The sequence below is a fragment of the Mytilus edulis genome, chromosome 4 (genome assembly GCF_963676685.1).
Source record: "Mytilus edulis chromosome 4, xbMytEdul2.2, whole genome shotgun sequence".
Classification (NCBI taxonomy): Eukaryota; Metazoa; Mollusca; class Bivalvia; order Mytilida; family Mytilidae; genus Mytilus; species Mytilus edulis.
Window position 1 is genome coordinate 13,369,547 of NC_092347.1, and position 13,078 is coordinate 13,382,624.

The 13,078-nt window shown below is 33.6% G+C and overlaps 1 protein-coding gene across 1 annotated transcript; it reads left to right on the plus strand.

The window, feature by feature from the left end:
• Positions 1-41: 41 nt before the first annotated feature.
• On the plus strand, positions 42-8,799 carry LOC139518999 (uncharacterized). Its single transcript, XM_071310712.1, has 6 exons — positions 42-215; positions 3,130-3,387; positions 5,560-5,761; positions 6,151-6,272; positions 7,528-7,917; positions 8,578-8,799. The coding sequence occupies exons 1-6, from the start codon at positions 101-103 to the stop codon at positions 8,742-8,744; spliced, it is 1,254 nt and encodes a 417-aa protein (XP_071166813.1). The 5' UTR covers positions 42-100; the 3' UTR covers positions 8,745-8,799.
• Positions 8,800-13,078: the final 4,279 nt, after the last annotated feature.

Consider the following 13,078-nt stretch of genomic DNA (forward strand, 5'->3'; position numbering starts at 1 on the left):
AAATAGTATTGTATTTGTTTACTGGTTTCCGTCACACAACCTCGTCATAAACGGAACCCAGTCTTCAAGCACATGGTTCAACAACAACAACAAAAGAATTATGGTCAACTTCTATGGCTATGACGAATTTATGGACGATAGATCATTACAAATATTGAACGAAAAGAACGTCATAAGAATCAACTCATCATGGAGCAACACAGCAGTTTATTTTGGCAAGTATCTAATTAAAAGAACACAGTTAGGTCAATCTCTTGGAGATTACTACAGTTAGTTTAATAGTATATTTTATCTGTTGAATGACACTAACTTGCTCAGAAAAAAACACTGGACCGGAACATTTCCGTTGATAACAAGGTGTAACTGTAAAAGAATAAAGACAAAGGAACTTAGAACCGACTGAGTGGTATAGCAAATATTGGATTGTTACCAAAGACTGACAAACCTGACAATATTTACAAACATGCAATAGTGAAAGCTAATAAATTTTTATATAGGTATGTCATATCATGGGTCTTGCATCTATGGTCATATATTAAGATACTCAGTTTTTGCAAATTTGATATGCATGCTGAGGGTAGATTACAACTGTCCAGTGTCCTGTCACTCAGTATTCTGTCTTGTACTATCACACCGTGGCTTTTTGTAGATGTTAACCTGTACAAAAGCACCATAGAAACAACAAAGAATCTCCATCATGACACATTTGCTAAAATGTCATTGTTTAATGCTTAGTATAGCTTAATAGTTATACTTCAGTTTGTTATTTAAGGCATCGTGCATTGTTTGTCTCATTAGCATGATTAGTTTTCATATTGTAGCTTTCATGTATGCCTGATCTTCTCAGTGAGAGGATAAGCATATAATGGATAACTGTGGGTCTGGATTTCTGCATTCTTTATTTTTAAATCAATTTCTATATTCTTTAATTATTTTGTCAATTTTTATATATACCGTACTTTCTAGCATCTATTATAAATCTATTCTTTTTTTTTTTGCCAATTTTCTTTTCCCCCTTTATTCTGCACTTTTGACTGTAGTTCTCCATCCAACCAGGCCCTCTTACAATTGCTTTTGATACGTTTTGACTGGGCAACTAGTTCGGCCATAAGTCGTTTCGGCCGCTGAGTAAGTTCAACCAAAGTCATTTTGGCTACAGTCATTTCGGCCATACTCGATTCGGCTAGACTTTTTCATATTGTTATCATAATATGTACGACTAAGCGCTCATATCACAACTTCTTATGCATATTGATAATTGTTAAATATTTTGACTGAAGTTTGTTTTGAAAAGGAAAATTTGTAACAAAAACGAAATAATCTTTTTGACATAAATTGTAAAGTAAGATCCTTGCATAAATTGTGACTTTCTTATGGCACTGTGCCACACATGGTTAAGATATTACTGATTACAATTTGATACGAAATTCCAGTTGACAAGGTCGGTACTTCAAATTGTTATTTAACGTCTGCTTCTAATTTCCCCCTCCCTTTATAACAATGAAAGCCTTGTCTGAAATGACCTTACAAAGTTTTGCCGATTTGGAACTGGCAGTATATGACCAAAATGACAATGGCCGAATCGGCTGTGACTGAAACGGCTTGCATCGGTAAACTTGCAGGGACAAGTTTGCGTTTTCAAGTTCCTGAAATAAATTCTTGTCAAAGTTGTGACAAACGTTTTCAATTGCTTTATCTTAGATATATGTTTTCCGTCTTTCATATCCCCAAGCATATCCTACGTAAATTCTAATACGATAATTAATAATGTTTTAAATGTTGAATAAGTTTCTACACATTGTGTTGAACACGATGTGGTCATCTTTATTCACATGCATCATTTTAAAAACTTCGGACATGTGGATATTGTTCGTATCCTCGATATGTCAGTGCATTTGTCTGTTTGAAGAACTATTTTTGTGATACAGTTTTGTGTTTGCAGTATATGCTTTTTATTGCTAAAGTCGATAAACAGCCATTTGAGCAATAACGCAATTTTTTTTATAAATTATTAACTAGCATACCAACACAGACTAGCTCGTATCTTTTGCCAGGTGTCACAGGCCTTATTTGAAAATGTAAAGAATGCCATATGGACGTCATATGCGATTAATATTTTATCATATTATAAAATTGAGAATGGAAATGGGAAATGTGTCAAAGAGTTATTTTTTTTGTGATATGTTGATATGACGTTGTTTGCTGCCCGTACGTCTACACATTGTTTTTGTGGTTCTCCGATTATTGAAAATATTTTGAAAAGAATTTTGCCAATAAACAAATGTCACCTTTGAAGATATAACATGTTTGAAGACCATTTTAGAGAATCATTTAGAGCAAGGAATACTAAAAGACCAAAGAGCAGAAAACGACCGAAGGCCATCAATTTGTCTTCAACACAGTAAGACAATCCTGCATCCGGAGACGTGCTTCAGCTGGACCATAAACGAATATGTGTACTAGTTTAGTGATAATGGACGTCATACTAATTAACTCCGAAATATATAAACGAACTAAAATTAAAAAATCATACAAGACTAACTAAGACCAGACTGAGCTACCTGACTTGGGACAGGCGCAAAAATGAGGCGGGGTTAAACATGTTTTGTGAGATCTCAACCCCCTATACCTCTAGCCAATGTAGAAAAAAATATATATGTAGCAATACGTAGTTAAAGTTAACTGATATCTTTACTATGCACTCTTGGTCCTATATCTAACTGCTACTAGTGAAGCAGGACGGCTTATCTTTTCGTTGCTCATGCCCAGTCTCCGAAAAATACTTATATACCCTTATGTAACAATTTTCTTATGACTGTGGCGTTGTATTACACATGAGGTTATAGTTAATAACTTTCAATTGAAGATTTAAAAGATAAATATGACAGATCATCCAGTAAAATAAATTAAATAACATTTAGATGAAAAGATGAAAGAGTAGATTGTAACCCCCTCGAAAAAAGGGATGATCAACATTGGCTTCCCCTCGGTTGACAATTGTTTTCTCAGGAAAAAATGTACTCTATCTTTCTTTTGATTATGTGTTGTTTAAATTTTTTTTTCAATTAATCTTATTTTCTTAATCATTCATTTATATATTGCACATTTGAATAAAGGATTTTCTTTCAGATGACGGAAAACAAAAAGTATTGGGCTATCAACATGCGATATTGGACCAAATTCTTTACAAAATTTCTGGATGTTCCATTAAAAACATTACATTTGTTGGTGAAAATCTAGTATGTTTAAACAATTCTGATCAATGTTATATGATAACAGACAAATTAAAATATTTTATGATACAATTTTATGACAAACAGCAGCACAATGGACAGATAAAGATATGCCATCTTACTGCAACGGACAAAGACCTCGTAATTATTTCAGGTATGTTCATAAACTGAGAAGTTGTTAAATTTATATCAAATACTCTTATTTTCAGAATCATCATGTTTAAGATTAAACATATCTTATTTGCAAAATATCTCCAAAAGGATTAGACACAAGTGAGTCCAACTTAGACCATCTTCTCCTACTATATAATTTTAATCAATACAATTTAGATCATGATCATTTACAGTTTGTGTTTGCCACCTATCATTACTCGAATACTGAGAGATGTGTCATCTGCAAAGAGTCTAGTACGTTCTTCTCGACAGAATCGTTTATACAAATTATAAGAACATAGGACCGACCCTTGGGGAACGCCTGCTAAAACAGATGTAGGAGAAGAACAGGACGGTTTAACTTTTTCATCATATATATTTCCATGTGCTCTTATGTTTAATATTATATTAAGTATAAGATAACTCTAAATCATGTATAGGAATCCAAATGCAATAAACCCCACTCCCATAGGCGGATCCAGGGGGCCCTGGGGGGCCCGGCCCCCCCCTTTTCGTGGGAAAAATTTGGTTGATTACATAGGGAATCATTGAAGCATGACTGGAGCGGGCCCCCTCTTAGGTCAGTCAGCGCCCCCCCCCCCCCCCTTAGGAAAAGTTCTGGATCCGCCAATGACTCCTCACAAGAATTAAAAACATAGCATGTTTTAGATCGAAAATATAGGTTTAGCACTTAGTAAGTGTGCCTTTCAATAATTTTAGGTTCTAAAAAGGCCATTTACAAGATTTACAATTGGTTTGCTTCCAGTTATACTATACATAATACTAAAACCCCTCATTTCTGGAGTATTTAGTGCATATTTTGTCTAAATTGAATGATAACTTTTCATGTTTAATGATGAATGCAAAATAATGATGAATGCAAAAACCTTAACAGTACCTAACTACACATCTTTATATTACTTGAATAAAAGTCAGACGGATATGAGCTGACACTATCGCGCCCGTTTAGTGTCTTTAATCATACTAAGAGTAAGGTACTTGCTGTTATCTTGTGAGCTAGTATGTTAAAATCCGAATCAAAGTGTCGATCTTGTACAAAGCAGGGCTTTATAAAAGCATATATCCATGATCTAAAGGACAACTTTTTAATTTGTTAAAGCAAAAACTTTGAAAAAACAGTTGATCGTTTTGGAATAATCGTTTCACAGATGATATCGGATATGTTCCTTATGTCGTAACTACAATTCACTTCCCTGTTCACTACAAATGTGACTTACCGTTTATACTATAATTTACCGGGGTTGTAATAACATGAGCAACACGACCGGACGGGTGCCACATGTGGAGCAGAATCTGCTTACCCTTTCGGAGCACCTGCGATCACCTCCAGTTTTTGAAGGGGTTCGTGTTGCTTAGTCTTTAGCTTTCTATGTTGTCAAGTGTGTAATTTGTCTGTTTGTCTTTTTATATTTAGCCATGTCGTTGTCAGTATATTTTCGATCCATGAGTTTGACTGTCCCTCTGGTATATTTCATTCCTCTTGCTAAATACACATAAATATACACTGCAAGTATCAATATATAAAATCAGATTTTAAGTATTTATTTTTGAAGGTATAGAATCCAAACAAATGATAACATCGAAAATAAAGAGATGTGGTATGATTGCCAATGAGATGTGTTATGATTGCCAATGAGATGTGTTATGATTGCCAATGAGATGTGTTATGATTGCCAATGAGATGTAACTATTATCCAACAAAGTTCAACGGAAGTGATTATAAACAATTACTAATATAGGGCAACTGTATTGCCTTCAATGAAGAGAAAAATCCATAACTTATAGTTTGTTACAAAAGGTCCCGACAAGAAAAATATAAATAAAAAAATGACAGATATGAACGAACGACAACTACTGAACTACAAGCACTTGACATGGGGCAGGTATATATATAGAATGTGGCGGGGTGTCTTGAAAATGCACTTAATATTTTGCAGACAACCGTTAATAAAATGTTAATAGATCAATTATTGTTATTACTATATATCTTTACAAGAGGCAGTAGGTTGACATGTTTGTGTTATTTAGTTTTTGCTTATAAAGTACCATATGAGCCAATTTTGTAAAGCATACCTCTCAATAAGAGACTTATTGTAACATTTCCCATCATATTCAATGTTGAGTTTTAGTTCACTTGTTACTATTATTACAGATACCAAGATATGTTTTATAAGCGAGAACATATTATGTAAAATAGGAAAAGACATCAGATGCGAAGATACAGATATTACACCAACATATTCATTGCCTTTAGTGTCTCTATGTACAGATACAGTGGCTGCAGTTAGCTGTGGAAAGGAACATGTCTTACTTTTAACAACGTATGGCACAGTCCTCACGTTTGGCGGAGGAACGTATGTAGGCCTAGTATATAAAAATACGATATAAGTAAAGGGAGATGTACTTGCTGTTTTACAAATTGTTTTAATCACTTTAATTTTTAACACAAACAAAAGTAAGATTTGGCTTAGATTTTACATGAAACACAGTGACGTTTAAGATAATAACTTTCAAATATTGTATGCCCCTTTTTTAATGCAATTTTCTTTATATAACGCATCCGAAGAAATCGTGTCATTTCACCAGATTAGACATAGCGATTGCTCTTTCCGAGATATATGTAGCTTTTCTGCATTCTACTGTGTCCAGTACATTACAGTCAGTCGCAGTGATATGTCTTCACTTGCTTTCACAAATGTTTAACATTAGCAGTCTTTATTACTGTGTATTCCATTTTATTTAGTCGAGGACAACTTGGTCATGGAACAGTTGATAGTACAAAGGAACCACATTTGATAGACAGCTTAGCGGGACTCAAAATGTTAGCAGTTGCAGCTGGTGGCTGGCATTCGCTTTGTATTTCAGGTAACACAAAACGAAATGATTGTTTATTGTATATCAGTAGAAAAACAAGAGCATCGGTGTCCAAGTAGAACTGATATATATCACTAGCCTATCAACACGGAGTTAGTGTGGCCAATTCCGCATGTTGCAGGTGCGCTCGAATCCAAGCTTAATTTAATAGTACTAGTAACCAAGTTGTCAGTTTTCCTACAGAAGATCGGCACGAAATAGCACAAAAGTGTTGAAAGTGTCGTCAAACACCAATCAATATATTGGAAAAACTTATAAAACTTTAAATTAAGTGTAAACTGCCTCCTAAACATCAATGTTAAAGTTCGACAGCCTGGTTTTAACGATGAAATAGTGTATATATCTATCTAGTACGGCTGTTTTCTTCCCATCCTGGTTTCTAACTAAGCATAATAAATGTATTATCCATCAAGACAAATAAGTGACAACTATCGAATATTAAACATTTGACTACTATCTATGGACAGAATGAGATATACATCTTGTATTATTTTAATTTTAGTTTCTTGTGTACAATTTGGAAATTAGTATGGCGTTCATTATCACTGGACTAGTATATATTTGTTTAGGGGCCAGCTGAAGGACGCCTCCGGGTGCGGGAATTTCTCGCTACATTGAAGACCTGTTGGTGACCCTCTGCTGTTGTTTTTTATTTGGGCGGGTTGTTGTCTCTTTGACACATTCCCCATTTCCATTCTCAATTTTACAGCTACTTTTACATATGTACTATTTCTGTACTGAAAATCTGTAGTACTGGAAATTTACTTTTAATATTTAGTACTATTTCTTTACTTAGAATTATTGTAATATTCATGTACTTGTATTTTCCAGTACTTGATTTGTACTTACAATATTGGTACAAAAATAATACCAAAAATGATCACAGTATTCCATGGTGGAACATTATTACTTTATGAGATTTGAAATAGACAAACTTTCAAAATGCTGAAAATGTAACCGTGCAACCAAAAAAATCTGTAGTACTTAAATTTCAAGTGCAAATCATGTACTGTAAAATACAGGTACCTAAATATTACAATAATTCTTAAGTAATAAAATAGTACTGAATATCAAAAGTAGATTCCCAGTACTACAGATTTTTGGTACAGAAATAGTATGCAAAAGTAGCTGTGTATGGATACTTTAAAGATGCATCCATCAACACACAAGTAAAGTTCTATTTTCATTTTTGCAGAGCATTCTGAAATTATAATATTATAATTATCCATTTAACTTATTTGTTTAGAATGTGGAGATATATATTGCTGGGGTTGGAACGAAAGTGGACAACTCGGTCTTCCCTCTTACACTGTTCGAGAAAAAGACGGAGATACTAATCGACAAGACACGTCAACACCACAAAGCAGACATACTATGGAAAACATTGTGATTAAAGATGATGATACGAACAAACTTGTACAGGATAAAAGCAATGACAGATCTTCACTATCATCAAAAGATATTTTAGCTGATGACTTACCCGAAAGACAAAACTTAGACAAGTTGGAAAGTTTATTGTTTATACAAAATGTAGACCCAGCACAAATTCACCCTCTCCCATGCTTGATTGATTTACAGGACACATTTAACATACAAAAAGCCAGTTGTGGATCTCGTCATACTGCTTTACTCACAGGTACATTACCATAGGAAATCACCGGGCTCCTTCTTAACCCTTCTCACCATCGGCATCGTACATGCTCTTTTTATAGAGCTCCAGCGATTTGTGTATTACTTGGTTTGTATTTTCTAAATAGAGTAATGTGATTTGAACATCGGTAAACTACCGTGGCTCCTTATTGAGGATAGTTAAAGTTACTTTCTTCAGTTAAGTTGGTTCTGATCTCCTTTAAGCAATTTCAATTAGCCTATTACCAATTTTACTCACTGTGCTATTGAAAGAAACAAATTAACTCATATTTCACTACCTCACTGGTCGTTTTTTTGGGACACATTCCCCATTTTCATTCTCAATTTGTTTTGATTAAGCGAGTTTGATTCGTGAACTTTATATACTGTAAGTTCTTTCCAAATCTATTCTGACATTTTTACATTTCTCGTGGATATTTTATTTTTGTTACTCTGCAATAATACAATAATACTCTAATTTTTTATAGTAACTTATGACCATTTTTAGTGTTGCAACACACAGTGAAATTACAAAAGAATTATAATTGATTTGCTCGAAAAGAATCCACTGTTAGTTTTTGTAGTAACAATAGAGAATCCAACATACAGGCTTTGACAGAAATGCTACATATTAAAACAATTGTATCTTCTTGCTCTTTTATTGCAGAGAATGGTATCTTGTTGACCAGTGGATGGAATGACTATGGACAGTTATGTCATGATGACAAAATCACAAGGGACTATTTTGAAACTGTATCTTCATACGTCAGATCAGGGACTAAGATAAAGGATGTTCAGTGTGGTCCTTGGTCTACTTACATCATTACAGATTAAAATGAACTGCATCAGAATTCTACTTTTTAAAATGTCATTAAAATTTGAACTTGAATTAACCTCGTTAACAATTAATACCAAAGGTGTTGAAATTATTTTGTTAAGATTGAGAATACTCAATTTTGTATTTTATCAAAAGAACAGTAACAACAATAATTATCTTGGTAGAATTAAAAGGTCTTTCTTCAGCAATTTATTATAGCCAGTCTTTCACATTAAATATCTTTTTAAAGATTCTTTAGATAATAATAAATAAAAATATTAAGGCTAGGTGTACCGGTATTCAAATCTCATTATATCAAGGTGCAAATCAAGGTAGCAAACAAACACCTACAAAACCACAAGAAATAAAAACAAAAAACCAGATCAGACGACTATCCCACATATATATATATCTAAAAATCTAAGAGCGCTAGGAAATGGTAAAAAATCACTGACTCAATTAGTTACTAGTTATACAATGATAACGTTCATTGAATTCCGACACGAGGCTATCGAACACGTTGTGCCTATCTAGTGAGTATAGACGGGTACATTATATCGGTTAATTAATATGTGATGATGACCGTTAAACCTAAGTAGTGTCGATCTCAGTTTTCTTGCTAAAAACTTTTTTTTGAGCATTTTTTGTGTAAGGAGCACACGCTTGTTTATGAAATCTTTATTAATAAAGGCAACAGTAGAATACCGGTGGTCTAAAGTCATAAATCGATGATATGAACATGCTCGAGCGTAACATATTAATTGAGATATGCGCACTATGATGGAACAAAGGTATCATGGAATTGACGAGAAATGGGAGCTTGACAAACTGAAAGTTGAAATCATCACGCTTGTCATAGATTCTTGTTTGAAGTCGTCTATATGTGTCAATTTTGAAGGAAAAAAAAGTCCAGATATGAAGCAAACCTCGGTCGGTAGTATTCTAACTATAGCTCACCGTACGGCCTTCAACAATGAGCAAAGCCTATACCGCATAGTCCGCTATAAAAGGAAACGATATGACAATGTAAAACAATTCAAACGAGAAAACTAACGGCCTTTAATATTTATATAAAAAAATTTAACGAAAAACAAATATGTTACACATAAACAAACGACAACCACTGAATTACAGGCTCCTGACTTGGGACAGGCACATCCATAAATAATGTGGCGGGGGTTAAACATGTTAGCGGGATCCCAACCCTCCCCTAACCTGGGACAGTTGTATAACAGTACAACATAAGAACGAACTATAAAAACCAGTTGAAAAAATTTTAACTCATCAGATTGACAAAAATGCAAGTGGACATGGCCGGGTAATTGTACATCCCGACAGCAAACAGACACTAGGAACAGATCTGAGAGTACTCGCAGTTATCTAACAGCTAGTTCAAAGCCACTAACAACTAATAAAAAATAATCAAAAAACAAATCATAGTAATACATAGATTGCGTTCGTTAAAATCAAAAACGTCACAACAGACACGGGTATAGCGAACATCACCATCTAAAAATGGAAAATTAACAATAGGAAACGAAAAATCGTCTCTTTTGTCTTAAATTTTAGTGTGGAGTTTCCCGTTTAAAACCGAAATATCTCAATCCAGGAAAGGACAGTTATTACTGAATAAATTTGATTTATTAAAAGAAAGTTCCTTGGGGTAAATTTCTGCAGTATATTGAGAAAATTCTTGATTATTTAACGAAAAAATATCACCAAGATAACGGTAAGTGTTGTTGAATTTATCAATTAAATGCAATTTCGACGGGTCTTTACTGAGTTTAGTCATAAACTGTGATTCGTAACAGTACAAAAACAAGTCTGCTATTAAAGGGGCACTAATTTTGCCCATGGGTGACCTACAACCTGTCGATAAACTTTGATGCCGAAACGTACATAAATATTATCAAGTTAACAGTTTCAATCATCTCATCACATCTCCAGTAAGTATATCTAGCATATTTATCTTTCTCATTAGAGAAGAAGGCTTTAAATGAGTTGCAACACATATATTTACATTCAGCTTTACCAAACGACCATTCAATTAAATAGATAAACTTTTGTTAAATAAGATAGTGTGGAAGTGTAGTGTAAAGAGTAGAAAAATCAAAACTGTCAACAGAATCAAAAGGACCCTCAAAAGCACGTAATTTATCTAAAACATCCAAAGAATTTTTTACACTCCAAAAATGGTTTATACCACTATGTTCATATATTTTATTACAATAGTTTATGATAAGCTCTTTAATAGTAGTAAATGAACTTGTTAAAAGCACTGAAAGATTAGTTGTAGAACACTTACTATAGGCCGAGATGAAACGATATTTAAATGTTTTTTTGTGTAGTTTAGGTAGCCAATACATAGTAGGGACCTTCAAATGTTCAGAAGAAGCCTTAAGCTTTGATGTGGTTGTGATATATTTGTTTACTATATGACTCTCTGTGGAGCGGATGGACTTAAATGTAGATGAATTTAAAATTTATTCTCAAGAACGTCCGTGTAGTATTTACGGCATACCACCACCACATTGTTGGCTAGTACAAACACAAACCGCTTTGAAAGTTTTTGAAGTTTATTTCTTATTCTGGAAATAGGTGTATTATGTACTCTATTGTTTACTTCTAAATCATTTTCAAAATGTGATATTCTCTTATCTACCACATTCATACATTTATTTAAATAAGAATCAAGAGATTTTCTATCAAATTTTCCTCGTTTACACCACTTTTTACAAAACGAGGAAAGATCATCTTTGGTGACTTGACGACACTCTTTCCAATCTATTTTAGATGGAGGACGATATTTTGGTCCTTTTTTCAAAAAGTTTTTAACCTCTCTGTCCTGGACGATATTGAGGTCCCCTGTAATAACATGGCCATAGGGAACATATCTAAACTTCGACGATTCACAGTTTCAAGTTAAGGGATTATTAGTATCTATATTTACGTCTGATGTAACCGACGTATAATTAAAAATTAAACTTCTGCTGGTTTTTTTTGTATGTGTATGAAATTATAGGTGGTTCTATGTTATCAAAATAGGGAGGTATAATGTTTTAAACGGTAGATCGAGTCATTAAATATACTAGATAAGTTGATGAAATCAATACCTCTGCTAATATATTTAATTTTCAGAAAATGACGTTTATGATCTCCAAGTTTGTCGATACGCGGGAACAGCCTATGGTGACAAAAAGCTGTAATTATACGAGAATATTTATACAGTGGGCTGAAGAAAGAGATGTAGTCACACTCTTTTGAAAATATCATGTAATTTACTAATGGTTATTTGACCCGGTTTACATAATAATTGATGCCTACCATTGCTTTTTAATATAGATAGGAGATTACCAAGTGTATAATTTATACGATGTTTAACTTGTTGATTTACATTGATACGTTTCCCATGAGACCTATTATTTCGTTGTTTTTTTATCAATAATATTCATGATATCAAAAGAAGAAGTAGTAGATATGTTCCCTTGTCCAAGTATATTGTCATTTAGACCCAGGGGATAAGCTGTTTGAAGTCGTTTAATCCAAGACAGTTCGGTAATTTTACGGGAATCTTCAAATTGTTTATGCGATTGCCCTTATTGTTTCTGGACCGTTTCGAGCGGTTGAAATCTAATAAATTTAATATTGTGGTTGTGTTGTATCTATGATGAGTTTATTTACCTAAATGTTGATAAATTATACTTTTGAATTTCTTAGGTTTTCGGAAGCGGTATAGATGTTCATGTGTTCGTTTAAAAAAACTCCCGTACTGTTTGTCCTACATATTGTATACCACACTTTGGCTTTGTTCATGTAACTATATAAATGAGGTTTTTGGGTTTTTCATGTAATGTCACAGGAAAAGGAAAGCGAAAAAGCTCTCCCGTTCACTGTTGACCTTATGGTATTATCAGAAGATAATCTAGAACAGGTTAGTCATTTTCTGGCATTGCATGGAAATATTTGTGGATATCCACGTGCATTTTTATTGAATAATCTGGCTGCAGCACCATTGCCACCTTTAACACGATTATAAAAAATGCTTAACTTAGATGTGGAATTTCGATTAACGGCGGTTGAATTAATATTTGGAATAAGGTTCACTCTTTACATAAGATGTAAGCATCCACTGAAATGTGTGTTATTGAGTGACATTATATCATAAATTTATCTGATAGAAGTGAAATAAGCAGGGATTCACAGTTCGTACCAACTGAAATACCGACTAAACATGAAAATCAATCGACCAAACTCAACAACTTGTCGATAGGTCCACATTATGATAAAATTATCTTTGATGTATTTATTGATGGACCCAGTGCTGTTCTTCACAAATTATTTTTTTCATGAC